General features: G+C 48.4%; 1 protein-coding gene across 1 annotated transcript in view; it reads left to right on the top strand.

Annotated features, from left to right (window-relative positions):
• The window catches only part of PTGES (prostaglandin E synthase), a 32,968-nt gene extending 11,286 nt beyond the window's left edge, over window positions 1-21,682 (top strand). Inside the window, exon 3 of the mRNA XM_086924606.1 lies at window positions 21,339-21,682. Coding sequence (XP_086780732.1) covers window positions 21,339-21,588 — 250 coding nt within the window. The 3' untranslated portion in view covers window positions 21,589-21,682. The remainder of the gene's footprint in view (window positions 1-21,338) is intronic.
• The last annotated feature ends 2,732 nt before the right edge of the window (window positions 21,683-24,414 follow it).

Raw genomic sequence — 24,414 nt, 5'->3', positions numbered from 1 at the left:
AGGGAAGGCACTTCCCATGCACCAGCTTCACCTCAGCCTCCCCCTGGCTACCTGGCTACCTTGGATGACCCAGAAAGCTGTGTTTTGTGCTCCCCTGCCAGGACATTTTCCCAAGCCCTGGAGGGTTGATTAATTTACTAATTGCAGGGGCCTTACCTCTGTTCCTGTGCTCCTGAGCTGAAGGTCTGGGGAGGGCTAAGTAGGTTAGTAATAGCAGGCGCTTTGCTGCTTTTCACGTGCTCCTGCGCTGGAGGGCTGGAATAATTTTGTGACAAAAAGGGGCCTTGCTATTTTTTTTAGTTGCTCAGCATGTAGGCCATTGTCACCTTGGCCCTGTGTCCTGTGCAAGAACAGTATCCTCCCACTTTCATTCCTTGTCTGTGCAAATGGTGTTTCATGAAAGGGCACGCCCCTTGAATGTGGGCCACGCCCCTTAAATATGGGCCACGCCTCTTGAATGAGGGCCACTTTTTTCGTCAGTGCCCGGGCCGAATTGTGATCCCAATCCGACCCTGGCTCTAGCTGCCCGCCTACGCTGAAGAGAGAGCGGTGCCTCTGAGCGCCCTGTCTGGGTTCGAGGGAAGAGCCGGCTTTGAGTTTCTTCCAGAATTTTAAGAGTGACTTTGGCACTCTTGACCCCAGGGCTGGGTTGGGGCCTTTTCGAAGAACACTGATTCACTATTTTAAGTATTGAGAAAAGGAGGAGGGGGCAAGGGTTTCTCTAAAGGGCATTTTTTCTTAACTTTAATGAGATAAACGGAAATGCAAATGTTGCCAGGACCTTTTGTTCACGGATTAATTCACAGTGGTGGCCCGCACCTGAATAGAAGTGAGGCCGCTCGTGCTCTGGCCCCCTGCCCGCGTTCAATCTGCATATATTCGTGGGCGTCCCAGGACTGGGAAGGACCTCCGCCCTGGTTGTAATAGGGGAGTGACGGGGCCATCTGCCTCCAGAAGGGCCCGCTCAGGCCCCCACTGGGCCGCAGGCGGCATCTGGACTGCACAGACCCCCCATCGGCCACCCCGTGGCCAAAAAAAGATCCCTGCAGCTGCAACTCGAGTACCGGCTCATCTGGAGTGCCCAGCCTCACCAATCCGACCCCGCAACACCGCGCAAGGTCTTAAAGCTACGGGATCCGCAGAGGGGCGTCATTTCATGTCCTAACAGGGGCGTGGTCGCCGGAAACAGCAGTATATAAGGGGGCCAGAAACAAGGCCCGGACTAAATACCGCAGCTGGGAATCACCACCGGAAGGGAGGACCTGGCTTGGCAGTTCGGTCTGGACTGTTCCTATGAGGCACAGGATGATGGGCTGTGTATCCCTGTGCCAGCCTTGACTACATCCACCCTTAGAGGTGACGGGTTCTGTATCCCTGTGCCGGCCCTAAGTGTATCCGCCCTTAAAGGTGACGGGCTCTGAGCCATACACCAATCTTTACGAGCTGTAGAACTCAATGCCAGTCCAGAGAGATTGTCCAGTTCTTTGTACCCTTCACCCCTAGAGGTGCCAGGCTCGCACCCTTCCCTCTTAGAGGTGCCAAGCTCGATCCTGCACCCCTAGAGGTGCCAGGCTCGCATCCTGCACCCCTAGAGGCGCCAGGCTCGCATCCTGCACCCCCAGAGGTGACAGGCTCGCACCCTGCACCGCAAGAGGTGCCAGGCTCGCATCCTGCACCCCCAGAGGTGACAGGCTTGTATCTTGCACCCTAGAGATGTCAGGCTCGCATCCTGCACCCCTAGAGGTGCCAGGCTCGCATCCTGCACCCCTAGAGGTGCCAGGCTCGCATCCTGCACCCCTAGAGGTGCCAGGCTCGCATCCTGCACCCCTAGAGGCGCCAGGCTCGCATCCTGCACCCCTAGAGGCGCCAGGCTCGCATCCTGCACCCCCAGAGGTGACAGGCTCGCATCCTGCACCGCAAGAGGTGCCAGGCTCGCATCCTGCACCCCCAGAGGTGCCAGGCTCGCATCCTGCACCCCCAGAGGTGCCAGGCTCGCATCCTGAACCCCTAGAGGTTCCAGGCTCACATCCTGCGCCCCTAGAGGTGCAAGGCTCGTACACTGCACCCCTCGAGTCAGCAGGCTCTGTGTCCCCAGGCCACCCGTAGAGATGATGGCTCTCTGCCAGTCTCCTGCAGCTGACAAGTCCGGCCATGACAGCTTCCGCCTCCCCGGCTCTTCTTATCTCCACCTCATGCACTGATATTCAGTTCAGATAGATTTATGGCATCCTCTGTCTGTCAGTGCCTAGGGCTACCCCCTCCCCCGCAAGATTTAACTCTGCACCGCAGAGGATTAACGCTGAGCCTATAATGGGACCATCCCTCTTCCTGTGACCCCCCCCCCCATCCCCCAAGTGCAACATGGAAACCCCTGGAATGCGCCTGAACCTGCGCCTCGGGTGAAGTGGGCATGCCGGGGTGTGGGCAAGGAATGCCGGGAAACTACGGAGCCGAGCATGCACGCGGAGCACGCTACACCCAGGGCCCCCTTGTTTCACAGGCTCGGGCAGGTCTGATGACACCTCACGCCTGGCAGATATGGCGGTATCATGTGTGTAATATCCGGGCAGACCCGTGTCTGTAGTGGGAGGGGCCTCCTAAGGACTAGTGGAAGGCTGTCAATCACTTACCATTCCAACAGGGTGCGAGGGCTCCAAGAAAGGGCTTGTGACATCACAAAAGTGCTGTATGATGTCACAACAAGGCTCGATGACATCACAAAAAGGCTGGATGATGTCACAACAAGGCTTGATGATATCACACAAGACCTAGATGATATCACAAAGGGGTTTGATGAAATCACAGAAGAGTTAAATGATATTTCAAAAGAGACTGAAAATATCACAAAACAAGCTCTAATACATCACAAAATTTATTTATTTATTTATTTATTTATTTGACTGATTTGTAGAGCGCATGGCTGCCCGTGAGCGTCCCAGGGCTGGATGACATCACAAAAGTGATTGGTGATATCTGTAGAAAGTTGGCTCTGTATATGGCATGCCACTAAGTGGTTATATGGTGCACAGAGTCCAGGGGTTCCCCAAAAGTGTACAGGGCTCAATGTAAAACCCAAAGTGCTCTATAAGTGGTAGTGTGGGTGAGCAGCCTTCGACCTAACACAGAGGAGTGTAAGACTTTAATTGCACAGCTTTGACCAACAATGGACACACAACTCAAAAAGGAGATCCTCACTTATTTTATAAAAATAAGCTCTGTTTGTACTTTATTTTAAGACCAACATCTTTATAATAAGGTAAGTATGATTTTAATGATACATTTTTCACTTTCAAATGTGACACACTGCATTTTCTGAACAGTTCAATGTTATCTTATAGAGGAAAACAATAATGCGGTTAAACAGGTAAGTACGCAACTTGCAGTTCCAGTCTTCATGTCCAAAGGTCAGCGAGGGGAAAGGGTCAGATGAGGACCAAAACTGCTCCACTAGCCGCACAGAGGAGGCCAGCTGCAGGGGTCAAAATCGGAGTTCAGCCCAATGTGTTTACATGGAGACTGGGGGCTCGAAGCCCCCACCAGTTGCAGGAGCCAAGCTTTGGGGTTTAGGACTAGCCCGGGGAGGCATAAAGCAGCACCAAACATACACCACCAGTGGCACAGTGGTGGCTAGGCGCAGGGTGCAAACACTGCCTCGGGCATCCAATGCAATCCTATGGAGATTCTTCCTTTTGGAAACAGACTGCATGCATCGAACTAGAGGGTGCAGAGTGGTCAGGACTCGCAGTTCCAGATGACGGGAGTCCTTGGAGTGGATTTCTTCTGGACGGGTTCACTCTCCACGGCAGATTGGAGTCTTTTTCAAAGGCAGCATTCCTCCCAGGGTTTTCAGAGGTCGCTGGCTGCAAGACAGGCCACCTTTGTGTTGCAGGTTCTTCGGAGTTGGAGACAGGCCTGTAGGGCTGGCACCAAGGCGGTCATGGTCTTCAGGCTTCTCTGCAGGGTTGGCTTTCAGGATGTCTTCTTTCTTTTTAGGTCTTCACAGATCTAGTTTTCAGGTCTGAACTATCCACCTGAATACTAAATTTAGGTGTGTATTAGGGGAGTAGCAGGTAGGGCCAATGGGCATACTACACCCTCAATTATGCCACCCTCCTGTGGAAAGGGGCATAGCTCTAGCGCTGATTTTAGGGGTCCTCCCATCTTCAAGATGGCATAGACTGAAAGATGTGCTTCACCTCGCCTCCCCCACCTTAGGGGTGGAGTTGGCAGAGGTTGGGCACACCTCCTATTGTTCTAGGTTTTCCCACCCAAAGTGGGGTTGTAAACCAGGTGGCTGCCTTCTGCTGCTAGCAGCAGGAGCTGGGGGTCGCATTACAAAGGCAGCAGGCCTTTGAAGAGTCCCCTTTGAGCACTGTCCCATCCTTGGTGAGGAGGTGTGACACCTTCACAGGATGGGATTTGTTTCTGGTCCCAGAAAGCAGAGGCTCGCCACCCAGGGGTCCCGGCACATGTCTGTGTGTGGTAGGCTGCCTAAAGCCAGCCAGTGACCACACCAGAGTCGTTAGGTTTTAAGGGAGCACCTCTGAGGTGCCCTCTGAGTACATGCTACAATAAATCCCACACTGGCATCAGTGTGGATTTATTACAAGGAGCTGTTTGTACCAAACACTCCTGGTTTCAGTGAAGCCATCATGGTGCCAGGGAACTCGAGTTGTTGAGTTTCCAGTCCATGGCTTCGCTGGCACTTTCAAAATTTAAGAATTGACTTAAGTATTGTTGGGGCAGATATTCCTTAACTTGTGGTATAGTGTACCCTAACTTAGGGCTGTCAGGCCTGCTAGAGGGCCGACTTACCTATATCTTCAGACAGTGCTGGCTAGCAGGGCACCCAGGCAGGGTACCATGTTGATTTTGTTTTATTTGACCTCATATGTGTAGGAGAGTAGGGTCTGCAATCCTATGATCACCCAGATTTTTTGCTTTTGTTCCACTGGTTTACGACTTTCTCTGGCTGTGGGCCTGCCAATCAGACCACAGCCTAGCTGTTCTCTCGCTAAATTGACATGTGTACCTTAGGTGCATCACCCAATTGGAACTGGGCCACCTTGTCAGACCCTGTAACTCAGGGCATCGGTGTACCCAGGGCCTACCAGGGGCTGAAGCATGTATTATGCCACCCCTGGCTGGCCTCCTAAATTTGACACAACTGGCTGCGCGACAGCTGGGGCAAAGTCGTGTAATCACCCTTTGCTTTAGATATAGTATACCTATATCTAACACTAAAATGGACACCCGGATTCCTATCAGTCACTCCTATGACAGGCCTTGACAATCCTGAAGGCAGAGTGCGTGGAATCGTGTGAATTGGCGCTCGGGCATGAGCCGAGCCCGGTTGCAGCTTGCGGAACCAAGTCCCAATGGCTGTTCCATGATAACGCGTACCATCTACTCTTTAATGCTAACTTCGGTATCGCGTTATCAAAACATGTCGAGTAAGGTGTCATACGAATCGGGATACTGACCCCTCACCAATGCTGGTGACGGGGTTAGCATTCCACCCTTCTAGAGGGACACGACATGTACGTAACTGTGAACCCCGGTTAAAGTTAACTGAAGCCTCAGCTCCACAAAATGGATGCTGCCACCACAGACACGGGTCTGACCTCCTGCTGCTGGGAGTCCTTCCAGCGAGGAGAGCTTGGACAAAGGGTTTCCTGTCAGGGGCGGTGCTAGCACCATCCCAGACAGGGTTTTGTGTATCCTGGGTAGGCAGGGCTTTACAGGATGGTGACTGCAGAGTGGCACCCCGGTGCTCACTACGCATCTGCCGGCTAGAACCAGTTCCAGGGGCACCTCAGCCCCTGACCTGGGGAAAGTCCGGCAGGGGAGAGGGGTGTAACCACCCCCTTCCTGGTCCCACCCCTAGGGCAGGACCTAGTCGCGTACCCACCCCTTTCTTTAGGATAAAGGCAGGAGCGGGGACCCTTCCAAATTAGATCATCTTTGAATCAAGAACTACTTTCTACGAAAGGAAACTCAAGACTCTTCTCAAGATTTCTCCCTTGTGACTAAGGAGTAGTCACCCTGCATCCGCAGGCACCATCTAAGACTCTGCGGTTTGCTGCACGTCCTTCCTCAGGAATCCGACTGCCCAGCTCGACGAGAACCGGCTTCCCTGGCACCTCTGACCTCTACCCACATCGTCAGCTCAGCTGAGATCCGTGGGTGCGACGAGACCTCGAGGGACCGGCCATCATTAAAACCTGCACGACTTCTAAACCAGCACGACCGCCGAGGGACCCTCTGGTGAGTGCTTTGGGTCCGAGAAGCCCCGACCCTGAGCAGCTCCAGCACCGAAGTTCAGCCTCACAGCATCTCCACGATCTGCGTGGGGCCCTTCTGCTTTTTGCTGCTCATCACGTTGTCTGGCTACTAGCCCGCTGGCTTGTGGCCTTCTCGACGACGCCCGACAACCAACGCTGCTGGTCTGGTTGCTCCAGACTGGCCCTTGCTCCCTTCTGAAAGAGGAGCACCCCGGACCCTCAGTCCACTCAAGACGCCATTTTAGGTCCACCACGTGGCCCTGAATTTGCCAAGGCTTGTTGCCCCAATCCTGGGCCCAGCGACGCCGACAGCATCAACCTTCGTGGGACAGCTCGCACCTCCATCCTGGTCACCGACAACGCCTCCTGGTCCGTGAGACTGCAGAGCCTAGCGTCGCCCACTCACCTAGTCGAGGTGACAATCATCCGGTGCCCTCCTGGTGCCACCTGACTACTGGCTAGTAGTTACGAACTTGGTCCCCTCTGCTTTCAGGTGTCATCCAACTCTGATCCAGGCTTGGATCTCTACGAACTATCTCCACTGGTCGCCGGCCAGCAACTCCTTCCTTCGGGCTCCTGGTTCGTCAGCGAGGACTCCCGACGTCTGTAAAGACTTATGCAGCCGCAGCCCCCGCGGCTAGGTAACTTCGGCATTTCGGTGCCCGCATAGCCTCATTATCTAAGGGTCCAGAGTCCCTGTCGCTTCCGACTTACCTTATCGGGTTCGCCCGAGAACACTAACTTTCCGTGCCCTCGGGCATTTGTGTAGATTGTGCACTTGAAGTATTTTCCTAAGAGTTTTGTTGTGTGTTAGTACCCTGTCCTCATAAAGAGTACAGGGCTGTTGTGATTCTAATAAATACACTGTTTATTTTCATAACACTTGTGTGGTGTCCTTTCACTTGGTGTTCAAGGGGTATATCTGATGGTATAACAGCTGGCTTAACACGCCCTCTAGAGTTTAGCCCGAAGACTGCTCGTATCCACGCTACTAGGATAGCTGGTCTAAGGTTGACTTACAACCAATCACCATAAGGGTCGTTTGGACTGATGCATAGTGATCACTAGAATAGTGAGCACTGCATATCAGGCAAACTCCTCACATTGGTGAGCAGCGGTTGGGATTTGAGCTTGCTGTTGTTTTACCACGCGTATCCTAAGAATATCTTGTGAAAGATCGCATAAGTACTCCAGGTACATATAACTTAGCTTAGAATACTCTGAGTTCTACTGAACCAGCTTTTGTAGCTCTTCAAGGCTTAGCACACCTTGGCTACAACTCTTAGCAAGGGATCAGTAGGTAAACATATAGTGTAGGTAGGTGCATCACTTACACCACACTAGAAGCAGCATGTCAGACAAAGGAGGAAACTCTGAGTCTCCTCTTGTGTCAGTCGACCCTCCACAGGTCACTTCCAGATATGCTGCACTTAGCTTCCAAGAGATGCGACAGATCTGTACATCCAGGAAGCTAAAACAGGGTGCAAACCCTACCATTCCATTTCTGATTGGTCTCTTGGAGACTTATGATGCTAGGAGGGCTGGTAACACAGAACCTTCTCATCCAGATGGGAATATGCCCCCCCTCGAGGGAACCTTAGGGGACCCTGACCTTATCCATCTCTCCGCAGAAGGTGAAGAGGAGGATGAGGATCTAGAGCCATCTGAGGACGAGGCAGACAAAGGTCCAGTAGTAGTTAGCCAGCTAACTAGGGACAACTTAAGCAGGCACGAGAATGGTACTAGGAGACCCCTGGGGCCCCTCTCAGGCCAGCTTAACATTGGGAATGGACGAGTTAGGTCTCTGTCGAGAGGCTCTAATAGATCCGTTCGAACCAATGGCTCTCGAGGCTCTTCTCAAAGAGGGATGACATCCCCTCAGAGGAGAGTGTACGAAGCTAAAGTGAGGGAAGTCAATCTGAGGATCGAAAGGGAAGAACTTGCCCTGGCCAAAGAGAGACTCGCCTTTGCTAGAGAGCAAGAATTGAGTGGGAAAAACCCCACTGGTGGCAGCATTCCCCCACGGGAAAACAGGAGTTTAGACACTAGACACCTGAGTAAGATAGTGCCCCCCCTTTAAGCAAGGGGATGATATCCACAAATGGATTACTGCTTTGGAGAGGGCCTGCACTGTACAGTGTGTCCCCCAGAGTCAGTGGGCAGCTATCTTGTGGCTCTCCTTTGAAGGTAAAGGTAGAGATAAGCTCCTCACTACTAGAGCTGAGGACGCTAACGATTACCAGGTCCTGAAGAACACACTGATTGATGGGTTCGGCCTAACCACTGAGCAGTACAGGTTGCTGTTCAGGGATACCCAGAAAACTCAGACTCAGGACTGGTCTGATTTTGTCGATTGTGCCACTAAGGCTTTGGAGGGCTGGTTGCTGGGCAGTAAGGTTACTGATTACACAGGATTGTATAATTTGATCATACGAGAACAGATTTTAAACAATTGTCAGAACCAGTTGTTGCATCAGCACCTTGTCGACTCGGATCTGACCTCTCCCCAAGAATTGGGAAAGAAGGCAGACAGATGGGTCAGAACAAGGGTTAAGCAAAACCAGGGCCAGAACCAGGGTGGTCAGAAGAAAGCAGACCAGAAGGGTAAAGATTCTAAGGGTGAACAAAATGACCAGAAGTCTTCGACAGGTCCCCAACAACCCAAAGAGGAGGGGGGTCAGGCTTCCCAGAAAAAGAAGAATCAAGAAGGCCAATCGAAAAGGTGGTGCCAATACTGTAAAAGTAAAACTCACTGGTTTAGTGAGTGCACCAAGAAAGGAGGGCAGACTCCTGCTACTGCAGCCCCTAAGGCACCTGTGCCCCCTAGTACAGCCAGCAGTAGTAATGCACCTCCCAAGGGACTAGTTGGGTTAACCTTGGGTTCTGAGGGGTGTGACAACTTAGTTGGCACACTCACTCAGGCTGTCCTTGTCTGTACAGGGGATGTGGATATGTCCCCTGATGTCAGTCCCAATACTCTGGGCAAATACCGACAGACACCTTTAATAAATGGAAGAATGGCTCAGGCCTATAGGGACACTTGTGCCAGTGTCACCATGGTGACACCTAACTTTGTGGACCCTGGACAGATCATGCCAGGTACAGATTTCCTGGTGACCAATGCCAGCAACGTCATTACCAGTCATAGTATGGCGATTGTTGCTTTCTCCTGGGGAGGGGTAAATGGCCAGAAAAAGGTTGTTGTTAGTTCAGACCTCCCAGTGGATTGTTTGTTGGGCAATGATTTGGAGTCATCACAATGGTCAGAAGTGGAGCATAGGACTCACATGGAGATGTTAGGCTTGCCAGCACATGTGCTTGCTGTGACTAGGTCACAGGCCAGAAGATGCCCCACTGAACAGGTGCTGGATCCTGGAACAATGGACCAGACACCTTCCAAGAAGAAGAGCAGTAGGGTTAAGGCATTGCCTTCCCCCTTGCCCCAGGTTGAGGATCAAGTCTCAGAGGAGGCTGACCTACAGGAATTGAGGGAAACTGAGCCTAAAGAATTCGAGCTTGATCAAGTTGAATTTCTGGGCTCAGGGGGACCCTCAAGAGAAGACCTGGGGAAGGACCAATTAGACTGCCCTTCCCTTGAACCCCTCAGACAGCAGGCTGCTGCTGAGGCTGCTGGGAACGCTACAGGTACCCACAAGGTATACTGGGAGGATGGACTCCTGTACACTGAGGCAAGAGACCCCAAGCCTGGCATGACCAGGAGGCTGGTTATCCCCTTGTCTCAGCGTGGTTTCCTTCTTACCTTGGCCCACAAGATTCCCTTAGCAGGACACTTAGGCCAGACGAAGACGTGGGACAGGCTTGTCTCACACTTTCACTGGCCTCACATGAACGAGGATACCAAGGAGTTTTGTCGCTCCTGTGTCACTTGCCAAGCCAGTGGTAAGTCAGGTGGCACAACAAAGGCCCCCCTTATACCAATGCCTGTGGTGGGGGTGCCCTTTGAAAGAGTGGGGATTGACATTGTCGGTCCAATGGAACCCCAGACAGCATCAGGGCACAAGTTTATACTGGTGGTAGTGGATCATGCCACCAGGTATCCTGAAGCTATTCCCCTTAGGACCACTACAGCACCTGTTGTGGCAAGAGCCCTAGTTGGAGTGTTCTCCAGAGTGGGCTTTCCTAAGGAGGTTGTCTCTGACAGAGGTGCAAACTTCATGTCGAGCTATTTGACTGCTATGTGGAAGGAATGTGGTGTCAACTACAAGTTCACTACACCCTATCATCCACAATGCAATGGGCTTGTTGAAAGGTTCAACAGGACCCTAAAAGGGATGATTCATGGACTACCTGAAAAGCTCCGGCGTAGATGGGACGTCCTGATTCCCTGCCTTTTATTCGCTTATAGAGAAGTCCCACAGAAGGGGGTTGGCTACAGCCCTTTTGAACTTTTGTATGGGCATCCTGTAAGAGGACCCCTGTGTTTGGTGAAGGAAGAGAGGGAGAGACCTCTCAAAAAGCCTGCAACCAACATAGTGGACTATGTACTTGGTCTCCGCTCCAGGATGGCTGAGTACATGGAAAAGGCATCTGAAAACTTTAAGGCCAGCCAAGAACTCCAAAAAGCTTGGCATGACCAAAAGGCTGTCCTGACTGTTTACCAGCCTGGACAGAAGGTGTGGGTGTTGGAGCCAGTGGCCCCAGCAGCACTCAAAGACAAATGGTCTGGGCCCCACACAATTCTTGAGCAAAAGGGAGGGGTCACCTACCTGGTGGACCTTGGAACTCCCCGGAGCCCCCACAGGGTGCTCCATGTTAACAGGCTCAAAGCATATGTCGACAGGAAGGACATGAGCTTGCTCATGGCCATAGATGAGGGACAGGAGGAAGAGAGTGACCCTCTCCCAGACGTGCTCACTCAGAATCCTGATGATGGATCAGTAGACGGTGTTGTCTTTTGTGGCAGCCTCTCTGAGCATCAACAGAAGGATTGTAAACAGGTTCTTCAATCCTTCCGGCATATGTTCTCTCTAACACCCAGTCAGACCAATTGGTGTACCCATGAGGTTGACACTGGTGACAGCTTGCCCGTCAAGAGTAAAATCTACAGGCAGCCCGATCACGTTAGAGACTGCATCAAAACTGAAGTGCAGAAAATGTTGGAGTTGGGAGTCATTGAACCCTCGGATAGCCCTTGGGCTAGTCCCGTAGTTCTAGTGCCAAAGCCTCACACCCAGGGTGGTAAGAAAGAGATGAGGTTTTGCGTAGACTACAGGGGTCTCAATGCAGTCACTAAGACTGACGCCCACCCAATACCAAGGGCAGATGAGCTTATAGATAGATTGGCTTCTGCCAACTACTTAAGTACATTTGACCTGACAGCTGGGTATTGGCAAATCAGGTTAGCTGAGGACGCCAAGCCCAAGACAGCATTTTCTACCCCTGGTGGGCATTATCAATTTGTGGCAATGCCCTTTGGTTTGAAAAATGCACCTGCCACCTTCCAAAGGCTGGTGAATCACGTTCTCACTGGGCTGGATGACTTCTGTGCGGCGTATCTTGACGATATTGCTGTCTTTAGCTCCACCTGGGAGGATAACCTGGTCCACCTGAGGAAAGTGTTAGAGGCTCTGCAAGCAGCAGGTCTCACTATCAAGGCCACCAAGTGCCACATAGGGCAGACACAGGTTGTATACTTGGGCCACCTTGTAGGTGGAGGCCAAGTTCAGCCACTGGAGAGAAAGATACAGTCAATCAGGGACTGGGCTCCTCCAACCACCCAGACTCAGGTTCGAGCTTTCTTGGGCCTGACTGGTTACTACCGAAAGTTTGTCAGAAATTATGGATCGATTGTGACTCCACTTAATGAACCGACAAGTAAGAAAATGCCAAAAAAGGTTCAGTGGACAGCAGGCTGTCAAAAAGCATTCGATGACCTAAAGCAGGCCATGTGCACATCACCTATCCTCAAGAGTCCAGACTACTCCAAACCATTCATTGTCCAAACAGATGCTTCTGAGTTGGGTGTGGGAGCTGTTCTATCTCAACTGAATTTTGATGGTAATGACCAGCCCATTGCTTTTATAAGCAGACGGTTGACCCCCAGAGAGAAAAATTGGTCAGCTATTGAGAGGGAGGCCTTTGCTGTGGTTTGGGCCCTGAAGAAACTGAGGCCATACTTGTTTGGCACTCATTTCAAGATTCAGACCGACCATAAGCCCCTCTTATGGCTAAATCAGATGAAGGGTGAAAACCCCAAACTGCTTAGGTGGTCCATTTCCCTACAGGGATGGACTTCACAGTGGAGCATAGACCTGGCACTGATCATGGCAATGCAGATGGGCTCTCCAGGTATTTCCACTTAGAACAAGAAGACTCACCTGGTCAAGGTTAGTTTATTGTCCCAACGTTTGGGGGGGGGGGGGGTCATGTAGGAGAGTAGGGTCTGCAATCCTATGATCACCCAGATTTTTTGCTTTTGTTCCACTGGTTTACGACTTTCTCTGGCTGTGGGCCTGCCAATCAGACCAACAGCCTAGCTGTTCTCTCGCTAAATTGACATGTGTACCTTAGGTGCATCACCCAAGTGGAACTGGGCCACCTTGTCAGACCATGTAACTCAGGGCATCGGTGTACCCAGGGCCTACCAGGGGCTGAAGCATGTATTATGCCACCCCTGGATGGCCATCTAAATCTGACACAACTGGCTGCACGACAGCTGGTGCAAGGTGGTGTAATCACCCTTTGCTTTAGATATAGTATACCTATATCTAACACTAAAATGGACTCCCAGATTCCTATCAGTCACTCCTATGGCAGGCCTTGACAATCCTGAAGGCAGAGTGCGTGGAATCGTGTGAATTGGCGCTCGGGCATGAGCCGAGCCCGGTTGCAGCTTGCGGAACCAAGTCCCAATGGCTGTTCCATGATAACGCGTACCATCTACTCTTTAATGCTAACTTCGGTATCGCGTTATCAAAACATGTCGAGTAAGGTGTCATACGAATCGGGATACTGACCCCTCACCAATGCTGGCGACGGGGTTAGCATTCCACCCTTCTAGAGGAACACGACATGTACGTAACTGTGAACCCCGGCTAAAGTTAACTGAAGCCTCAGCTCCACAAAATGGATGCTGCCACCACAGACACGGGTCTGACCTCCTGCTGCTGGGAGTCCTTCCAGCGAGGAGAGCTTGGACAAAGGGTTTCCTGTCAGGGGCGGTGCTAGCACCATCCCAGACAGGGTTTTGTGTATCCTGGGTAGGCAGGGCTTTACAGGAAGGTGACTGCGGAGTGGCACCCCGGTGCTCACTACGCATCTGCCGGCTAGAACCAGTTCCAGGGGCACCCCATCCCCTGACCTGGGGAAAGTCCGGCAGGGGAGAGGGGTGTAACCACCCCCTTCCTGGTCCCACCCCTAGGGCAGGACCTAGACGCGTACCCACCCCTTTCTTTAGGAAAAAGGCAGGAGTGGGGACCCTTCCAAATTAGATCATCTTTGAATCAAGAACTACTTTCTACGAAAGGAAACTCAAGACTCTTCTCAAGATTTCTCCCTTGTGACTAAGGAGTAGTCACCCTGCATCCGCAGGCACCATCTAAGAACTCTGCGGTTTGCTGCACATCCTTCCTCAGGAATCCGACTGCCCAGCTCGACGAGAACAGGCTTCCCTGGCACCTCTAACCTCTACCCACATCGTCAGCTCAGCTGAGATCCGTGGGTGCGACGAGACCTCGAGGGACCGGCCATCATCAAAACCTGCACGACTTCTAAACCAGCACGACCGCCGAGGGACCCTCTGGTGAGTGCTTTGGGGTCCGAGAAGCCCCGACCCCGAGCAGCTCCAGCACCAAAGTTCAGCCTCCCAGCATCTCCACGATCTGCGTGGGGCCCTTCTGCTTTTTGCTGCTCATCACGTTGTCTGGCTACTAGCCCGCTGGCTTGTGGCCTTCTCGACGACGCCCGACAACCAACGCTGCTGGTCTGGTTGCTCCAGACTGGCCCTTGCTCCCTTCTGAAAGAGGAGCACCCCGGACCCTCGGTCCACTCAAGACGCCATTTTAGGTCCACCACGTGGCCCTGAATTTGCCAAGGCTTGTTGCCCCAATCCTGGGCCCAGCGACGCCGACAGCATCAACCTTCGTAGGACAGCTCGCACCTCCATCCTTGTCGCCGACAATGCCTCCTGGTCCGTGAGACTGCAGAGCCTAGCGTCGCCCACTCACCTAGTCGAGGTGACGATCATCCGGTGCCCTCCTGGTGCCACCTGACTACTGGCTAGTAGTTACGAACTTGGTCCCCTCTGCTTTCAGGTGTCATCCATCTCTGATCCAGGCTTGGATCTCTACGAACTATCTCCACTGGTCGCCGGCTAGCAACTCCTTCCTTCCGGCTCCTGATTCGTCAGCGAGGACTCCCGACGTCTGTAAAGACTTGTGCAGCCACAGCCCCTGGGCTAGGTAACTTCGGCATTTCGGTGCCCGCATAGCCTCATTATCTAAGGGTCCAGAGTCCCTGTCGCTTCCGACTTACCTTATCGGGTTCGCCCGAGAACACTAACTTTCCGTGCCCTCGGGCATTTGTGTAGATTGTGCACTTGAAGTATTTTCCTAAGAGTTTTGTTGTGTGCTTAGTACCCTGTCCTCATAAAGAGTACAGGGCTGTTGTGATTCTAATAAATACACTGTTTATTTTCATAACACTTGTGTGGTGTCCTTTCACTTGGTGTTCAAGGGGTATATGTGATGGTATAACAGCTGGCTTAACACGCCCTCTAGAGTTTAGCCCGAAGACTGCTCGTATCCACGCTACTAGGATAGCTGGTCTAAGGTTGACTTACAACCAATCACCATAAGGGTCGTTTGGACTGATGCATAGTGATCACTAGAATAGTGAGCACTGCATATCAGGCCAACTTCTCACAATATGGACATGCAAGCTGCAAGGGGACCCTCTTCAACTCCCACACCACTAGGAACCTAAGGACTGCTTACTAGAGACTTACAGGAGGCAGAAGTACCAATTCTGGATATGTTTTAGGGAAGAAGCACTGGCACAAGGGACACTGACGGCAGGGACCCTGTGCATTACAGTCAAAACCAGGCAAAAAAGTGGAGGCTGCCCATGCAAAAAGAGGCACTTTCTCACAATATCACACATAGCCTTGATGATATCACAACAGGGCTTAAGATATCACCCATGGTCTCACTGGTATCACAATCAGGGCTTGAAGATATCACACAAGAGCTTGATGGTATCACAAAGGGGATTGGTGATATCACAACAGGGCTTGATGATATCATACAATGGCTTGATATCACAAAGGGGATTGATGATATCAAAACAGGGCTTGATGATATCACAAAGAGGATTGATGATATCACAATAGGGCTTGATGATATCAAAAAGGGGATTGATGATAGCACAACATGGCTTAATGATATCACAACAGGGCTTGATGATATCACAAAGGGGATTAATGACATCAAAACAGGGCTTGATGATATCATACATGGGCTTGGTGATATCACAAAGGGGATTGATGATATCACACCAGGGCTTGATGATATCGCAAAGGGTATTGATGATAGCACAACAGGGCTTGATGATATCACAACAGGGCTTGATGATATCACTAAAGGGCTTGGTGATATCACAAAGGGGCTTTATGATATCACAACAGGGCTTGATGATATCACTAAAGGGCTTGGTGATATCACAAAGGGGATTGATGATATCACAACAGGGCTTGATAATATCACAAAGGGGATTGTTGATATCACAACAGGGCTTGATGATATCACTAAAGGGCTTGGTGATATCACAAAGGGGCTTTATGATATCACAACAGGGCTTGATGGTATCACTAAAGGGCTTGGTGATATCACAAAGGGGATTGATGATATCACAACAGGGCTTGATGATATCACAAAGGGGATTGATGATATCACAACAGGGCTTGATGATATCAATAAAGGGCTTGGGGATATCATAAAGGGGATTGATGATATCACACAGGGGCTTGATGATATCACGCAAGGGATCAATGATATATCACAAAAGGGCTGGACAATATCACAGAGTGTTTAATGGCATTCCAAAATGGTTTAATGGTCTTTTTGTGTGTTGTACTTCTTTAGTGATGACAAAACTATGCATGAGATGTACAGTATATTACAGTACACTGTTACGATGACAGTCGGGGGCTTTGGGGAAGGCTCCTTATTTACACCCTTTCTCTTTACCTTGTTGCTCCCACCAACCCGATATCCAGGGCATCTTCTCCACCCGTGCTGCCAACTGTCCATGCTCTCTGCTCATGAGGGATGCTGGTCCACCAACATATGACGGAGGAAGATGTATACTTTATGGTTGTTATCAGTACTACTCGCATTGTGCAATCTTGCTCCCACTGTGGTTTAATGATCTTACAAAAAGGATAGACAGTATCACAAAAGGGCTAGATGACATCACAGAAGGGCTTCATTATTTCACAAAATGCCTGGGTGATATCGTCCAAGGCCTTGATGAAATCTCAAAAGGGCTTAACGATAGCACAAAAGGGTTTAATGATATTTAGAACAAGCATTTGCAATGCAATAGGTCTCGCATTAGGAAAGTGTGAGCTATTGGTATTGTAAATGCCACATTTTTTTAATATGTGTTGGCTTTGAAAATATATAAATTAATAGCATTGTTATTCACAAAGCCAATAGCTTACACTTTCCTAATGCAAGTCCCATTGGCTATGGCAATGTTTGTTGGTAGCAAGCAAGGACAGTGCTGTTGTGGGGCTGAGTGATGATGTGGTTTGGCTGAGTGAGAATGTGGTTCAGCTGAGTGATGTGGTGGTGTTCCTGAGTGATGCGGTGGTGTTCCTGAGTGATGTGGTGGTGTCCCTGAGTGATGTGGTGGTGTCCCCGAGTGATGTAGTGGTGTCCCTGAGTGATGATGTGGTGCCCCTGAGTGATGGAGGGTGGAGTTGGAGGGTGGAGTTGGAGGATGGAGTTGGAGTTGTATTTGGAGGGTGGTGTTGGAGGGTGGAGTTAAAGAGGGGAGGTGGAGTTGGAAGGTGGAGTATATGTAGAAGCTCTAGGGAGAGCGCGATGTCGCACTGGGCAGATTTCACATTTGTTTTACTAATAGAATACACAGCACCGGATGTACACATCCCTGCCAACACGCACATTATCCATCCCGCCATATTCATCACATGTAAAGGCCTTCATGTTTACAATGAAAAGCATGCAAATTACTTTCTGTCATACCCAGTGGTGAAACTGGCTGCCTAATAATAAATAGAACTCAATAGCAATACAAGAAAAGTTTAAAGAGACACAGCTGCGCGGCCGTGAAAGTGAAAGCGAAGTGAAAGCGATGACACGGCCGCGCGGCCGTGAGACCCGCTCAGTGGTGGGGGTGGGGGAGGGGCAGTTGTGAGAGGCGCCATGAGCCATGACAAAAGGCAGGAATATAACTACTGACATAGATTACCTTAACCTTTTTTACATGCACTTTAAACAAAAGTCTAAACCAGACAAAGTCGATAGACTGAATCACCTTTATTCCTCCACTGTAATTAGCTTGAATTAAAACAAACAACAACAAAAAACCGAGACTGGTCGGGTTTCAAGTACCCGCACAAAATTGCTGCTATTTGCACATTTTACTATGCTTTCACCCCCCAGGCGATGGTGTGAATGCCAATCTGAAAACCGATTCTGATTTCAGCTCCAGCTGGCGACACATTAAAAACAACACTGAAAATGAAAGATGCCCGAGAAAACAAGTTGGAGCCACAACTGTATGGACATGACGTTTGTGAGTGCTTCAGGGATTGTAAGGCACTAACAGCCCGCGAGTGGTGCGCAAAAATGATTTAATTAAAAAAAGCTCTGGCATTGCGCAGAGGGGGGCGGGGGAGAGCATTCCTTTGAAGTCTGAAGCTCTCGGCATTGCTGTGGCGGGTCTGATGCGATGATGCGACAAATGGAGGTTTGTGACGTGGCTGGTGTGGCGGGGGAGCGGAAGGGATTCCTTTGAAGTCTGATGCTTCTGATGCCTGGCTTGGGGAGCAAATGGGTGCGAGGCTGATGGGTTTGACGTGCACGCGCGTCTCACACGAGTGCATCACATGAACTGGACGTAATCCGCACTTGGTAGAGATTTTGCTTTGCCTACTATATACTCGCCTATTAATCCCTGCGAGATATAATAGGCGAGACCTAAAAAGGTCTTAACAATATCACAAAAGGGTTAGGTGACATGACAAAGGGGCGTGATGATATCACAAAAGGGCTTGACAACAGAAGGGTTTAATGATATTAAAAACGGGGTTTATAATATCAGAAAAGTTTTACAGTATCACATAAGGGTTTAACGAGATTACAAAATGGACTGATGATATCACAAATGGTTTAACGATTTTGTAAAGGGGTTTTTACGCACACAAGAGTGTAGAGCAATATCTCCAAACGGTTTCAGGGTCTCCCGTAAGGGTTAGGTAGCATCATGAATCATTTTCAGGATAGCCTAAAATGCTTTCAGTGAATCAGAGAAAGTTTGACTGTCGCAAATGTTTATCGTCCATGGTTTTAAAACATCATAAAGCATTGGAAATGATTTGGGATTCTCCCTCCCTGTTACGAACCCCTCACACTATTGTTTTTTTCTTTTCTGCACCTCATTTTGACATTCACTGATGCCTCTAGCTTTGCCTCTGCCCTTGGCATAAGTGACCCACCACTTGCATGTTTGTGTGGACATGAGACTACTGTGTTTAATAAAAGTACACACATCCACGTGGATGTGTTCTATGTGCACGTGTGTAGAAAGCACTGAAAATCAACGTGCTACCATAAAAAGCATAGCTTGAAAAATAGTAATTTTCCTCCATCTGCCTTGCCTGCTTTTTTGGTGGGTTTGACAGCACATGGCCCACGTAGCCCACAAGCTAAGGTGTTTCTTTTCCTTCAGTTACCTAAAACATATTGGGCCAAATGTAAAAAAAGTAGGGATAGCGATTTCCTAATTGCGATTTTTACTGAATCACACATAGGAAACCGCAATTCCTATTGTACGAAAGTTTACAAGCTTCAGATAATGATTCCTAGTGGGGTCACAAATAGACCTACCTCATAAATGTTAATGAGGTAGGCCGCAATTTGAGTTCTATTGGGAATTGTAGCCATCACGTGGATTGTAGTCCGCTGGGGTCACCATGTCCGGAATCACTTTTTAATAAAGCAATCTTTTTTTTTTTCTTCAATGCAGCCCAATTTCCTTAAAGGACAACAGGATGCACTTCAAAAAATAAAATTCAACATTTAACTTTCATTTTTTAAGAGTCGATTATTTGTTTCAACTTTCACAAAGGGGAAAAGGTCCCGTAGGGATCTCTTCACAATTGCCAAACCTTGAGGTGTCAGTAAAAAATGAAAAATTTGCTACTGTAATTCGGTCACAAAACATTCATAGTAGTATTGCAATTCGGTATTTGGAAGGTATGCCCTAAACATGCTCCTTCCAAATACCGAATCGTTAACCACAAATTGCGATTCGGTAACATGTTTCCACATCGCAATTTGTGCTTTGTACATATGAACAAGCACTTTTGCAGTCGAAAACATCCCGATTGTGCTGTCAGTATAAAAAAAGGTGTGGTTTGACGACAGCAAGCTCACAAGGCTCACTGGCTATGTCTCACCCCTCGTTCACAGCTAAATACTTGATCCACAGTGGCAGAGTAGAATAAGTGCCTGAAGTATGGAATCAACAAATATGTCCTGCTTAACAGCAATACAAAAATTATCAGAAACCCTTGCTCCCTTGTTTCTCAAAAGATCTATGTGATGAAAGAAAGCGCTTGAGGGAACTTGAGAGACAATCCTAAGTCCTCACACTTCAAAGTATTGGTCAAAAATTCTATTCAAAGTGATTAAACACTCAAAGAACCCGAACTTCAACTTCACCTGAATGCACCTGAAGTCAAGTGTGAAGGCATTGTTGACATTTGTTAACTAAAAAAGTGACTTCAATTAAACTACCACTACCCAATTTTTCAACAATCAAAAGGACTAAATGGAGAGTCCTAAAGCTCGGTGGATCTGGTCTAATTTTGAGGAAGTCGTGGAGTCAGGGTTAGTCCAAAACCTTAACCAAGGTTAGATCTTTGAATCACCTCACCAAACTTGCAAAACCCCTATTGCATTAGACCACTATGATAATTAGTCACTCTTGTAAGGTGTTTCCAAAGTGTTTTAAAATTGGCTAAGTCTCTCACAGGTTTCACACAACAGCTGTAGCTCACCATATCAGCAGAGCCTGGACGCAGGTTGAATGTCTGTCTAGTAGCCATGACTTAGTTAATCCAAGCTGTTGAGTTGTCCAGCTTGTGTTATTGCTCAGCGGTGTATCTGAGTTGTACTGAAATATGACATCAGACTAATATTGGGTCTTGGAAATATGATCTTATTTTAGATCATCCCACACAAACCATTAAGAGACCAGTTAAACTTCAGAGTTCGGTTTGTGTTGTGGAAATTCATCCAAGGGCTTCCCTCTCTGTCCCTGTCAAACCCATTTAAATTCTCACTCACTCTAGGCCCCTACATTGTATGTCAGACGCTGTACCTCAGATCCTGAATGGTGATTTCAAAATGTCGCTAGGACAAAGCAGGAGGCTAGCACCTTAGAGAGGCCGGTGCAAGATTAAGGTGCCCGCTTCCTCCTTATTTGAAACATCTAACAAGTCTTCAAAATTGAAATTTGTTACTTGATTTGTATTGCAATATGTTGCTTACATTTTGTGGTAGTTCTTGTTTCCATTACTGCAACAAAATACATGTGTGTATATAGCTTAGTAAATTTGTGAATCTTCTATATCATGCTTTTCTAGGCTAATAATGGTCTGTTTTGTGAATGCATTTAATTTTTGTTTTTTTATTTATTTGGTTGACATGACGGTACCTTGAAGCTATATTTAACAAAATCAAAACAATAATTTGAATCGCAAAAGTGAAAACCTAATCCTGTTGTTTCCATCCAAGTTTCAGTGCCTGATTCTTTCCTGTCTTCTCTCTCTCCTTCCCACAGACTGCACCGCAATGACATGGAGTGCATCTTCCCCTTCCTCTTCATCGGCGTCCTCTACTGCATGCTGGAACCCACGCCTTCCATCGCCAAAGTCCACTTCCGCCTCTTTTTCCTGGCACGCCTGCTTCACACCTGCGCCTACCTCTTTGGGCTAAAAGCGCCGACGCGCTCACTGGCATACACTGTTGGGCAGATCTCTTGCTTCTCCATGGCTGTCAAGATTCTCATCAACGTGGCCTCTTGCTGGTAGAGGACCAGTGTTTCATTGTAGCCGCGTTCTCCTTCGAAGGGTTGGCAGTGGTGGCTGCCTTGCTAGTGTTCATAGCACATGCTTGTCTTTCAGATCGGCCTAACTCTCTAATTTGGGCTGGACAAATGAGCTCCTCTCAATGATAAAAAGGTGGGGCGTAAACAGGAAGTGACTTGCCTCGAACAGGATATGACACACCTCCATCTACACCACGAACAGGAAGTAGTGGAAAGAAATTGTTTTACAAGTCCTACGTAGAGCTAGGAAGTGGATAGCCTTTCTGAGCGAATGACAGCCACGTGACAGGAAGTGATTGAACAAGTTAGCGCATAATACAGGAAGTGAATGAATGCTGGACAAGCAGCTGCTCCTCTGTTTTCAGCGATGATAAAAAAGGACAGCCCAGTACAATCACAACACCTAAACGGTGCTGCTCTCTACTTCCAAAATTACTTCTTGTTAACTGATATTTAAAAGAATATTACAGAGAATAGCCCTGGTTCAAATGATGACAACAACAAGAGGTTAAAGGGGTTTTGAAATGAGGTCTAGTAAGGCGCCCCAGTTGTCAGAAGGCACGCTCTCTAACTGCCATTTGTTTGGTTATTAGGAGCTGAACACTCAAAGACATGAACAGGCTTTTAACACATTGCGTCTTCCTTGAACAAACGAATCCTACCAAACAGGCCTGGAAAAGTATTGACACTATTGATCGTGTAGAACACCGTCTGTGGAGGCGCATGCGGTCAGATTTCACATTCACCGTGAGATCTCCCGCTTTGTCTAAATCGGAGGAGAAAAGGCAGCCCCTGGGGTGGACGAAAGAGGGTTCATCACCGCTCAATCAGACAAGACTCATGCGTAGCAAAGAGCATTTCTGCTGCAGAAGTTAGTGTACGCGCCCGTCTAGCCGCAGTCACATCCGCTTCCTATTAGGCATTTTTTCTACTGAGAGAAGATGGCCCTGTTTTAGGGAAGGGACATTTGTTTGGGTGGCTGGCGGGAAGTAAACATTCACTGAAGATGAACAAACGTCCTTGGTTTTCCACACCTCCAGGAAGCCCAATGACTCAGAGATGTGCACACCACTTCCCATTCTCAACTTCTGAAAACCACAAACAGGCCTCACATATTTCAAGTGGGATTTTGGTGTAAAATCCAAGCTTTATCAGTATTTTTTTGTTTTTATAATTTACGGCGTGTTTTATATATAAAGTGTAACAGATGCAGGCGATGGATATTGTAACAACATGAATGTCAACCTTGCCTTGCCATGAACCACAGTCACTGTCGAAGAATGTTCTTTTTATTTTTAATTTTGAACCTCTTTGCACGTGGTGTGCGATCCAGGACACACATTGATATGAAATATCTCTCTTTTGGGGGCAGGCTGTCCATAAGTATTGGGAATGTAAAAAACACAATTTTACCAGAACGCTTCATTTTCGACCGTCCTCTAATAATGAAACATGCATCTATAGCACCTGTGCTGCTTCAAAGGGCTAAAGGAAAGGGGCAACACATGGAAACTAGGAACGGGAGATTAAAGTGGGAAGAGGAAAATGTAAGACAGAATACAGAGACAAGAGGAGAAGGGAACATGATGCAATGAGGTGTGGCTCCTTTAAGGCCACGAGGAAACCCCTTTTCAGTTAGGGAACATGCCTGGAGAGGCTGACATCATTTCGAGGTTGATAAAGAGAGCATCAGAGGGGTGGTGAAATAATAAAAAACCTTTTATGTAAGTGCCAGGAGACAATTTAATTTGGGATTGGACCAATACAAATGTTAATTGTTTTTCCAATATTTATTTTATCTTTGTGCTTTTTTTAAAAGAAGACAGCAGAATTTCTGATAACTTTATTTTCTTTGCTGACATTATAGCATTTCATGCACATCAATATTTTGACTGAACGATATACTTCAGTATCTCGGTGCAATAGTGCTTTCAGTGGAGAGCAGAGATGTCGAGGAGCTGAGAGGTAAACCATTTCTCAAAGCGAAAAATCGATTCCATCTTCAGCTTCCTTGCTAGACAGGATAGTAATAAGAAAGTGCTGCATGTAATATTGATGTGCACTTTAGTAGTGATGTGCTCATAATAATGTAGGGAGAATGACATTACAAAATGTATAGAGCGGAGAGCGGATGCTTAGACTGCAGTTCATCACACGTGGCGCCAGCGGCCAGCTCTCCCAGATGTGTACGTTTCAAGCAATTTTATATGTATACACATATTGTTTATAATATTTAATGAGGCAATATCTAGGCAATGTACCTTTTTATTGGTTACTGCTTTCGGAACGCATTGTTTTATAATGCTGGCTCTCTCAGGACGTATGCGGAGATTTTTAAGGACTTATTGCTAAAATAAAAAAATAACCATAAAAAGTGTTGAACATTTTTTCCCAAGCCTGTCTTTGTGTTATGAAAAAAGAATGTCGGGAATTTCTTAGCTTTAACCACCCACTGCAGGGGTCTCTCTCTACAAACTACTGGTTCACGCATCTGAATTTCGTTGGGACTGATACAGTTGTTCATCTTTCTGAGGTAGGTAGAAGAGAACTATTGAGTTAAAAGTTTTCTTTCCAGCTTTCTATGCGCCAAGCAAGTTATTAGCCAACTGAAGGCTCCGGGATGTTCAAACCTCAGTCCCCCGAGATCCAGGAACAGTGGTGTCAGCAGGAATCCCAGAATGCATTGCCTGTGTGGTGGGCATGCCCTGTTAATATGTTCTTACTTGCCTCGTCGCATGTGGTTTATGTTGACTTAAGCAAGACATATTTTCAAGTCCATTAAAATCAGTTCCATCGATAAACACAAATC

Source organism: Lissotriton vulgaris, chromosome 5, assembly GCF_964263255.1.
Source record: "Lissotriton vulgaris chromosome 5, aLisVul1.2, whole genome shotgun sequence".
In the NCBI taxonomy this organism is placed as follows: Eukaryota; Metazoa; Chordata; class Amphibia; order Caudata; family Salamandridae; genus Lissotriton; species Lissotriton vulgaris.
The sequence above is the reverse complement of the archived record's forward strand: the minus strand, read 5'-3'. Positions and strand labels throughout refer to the sequence as shown.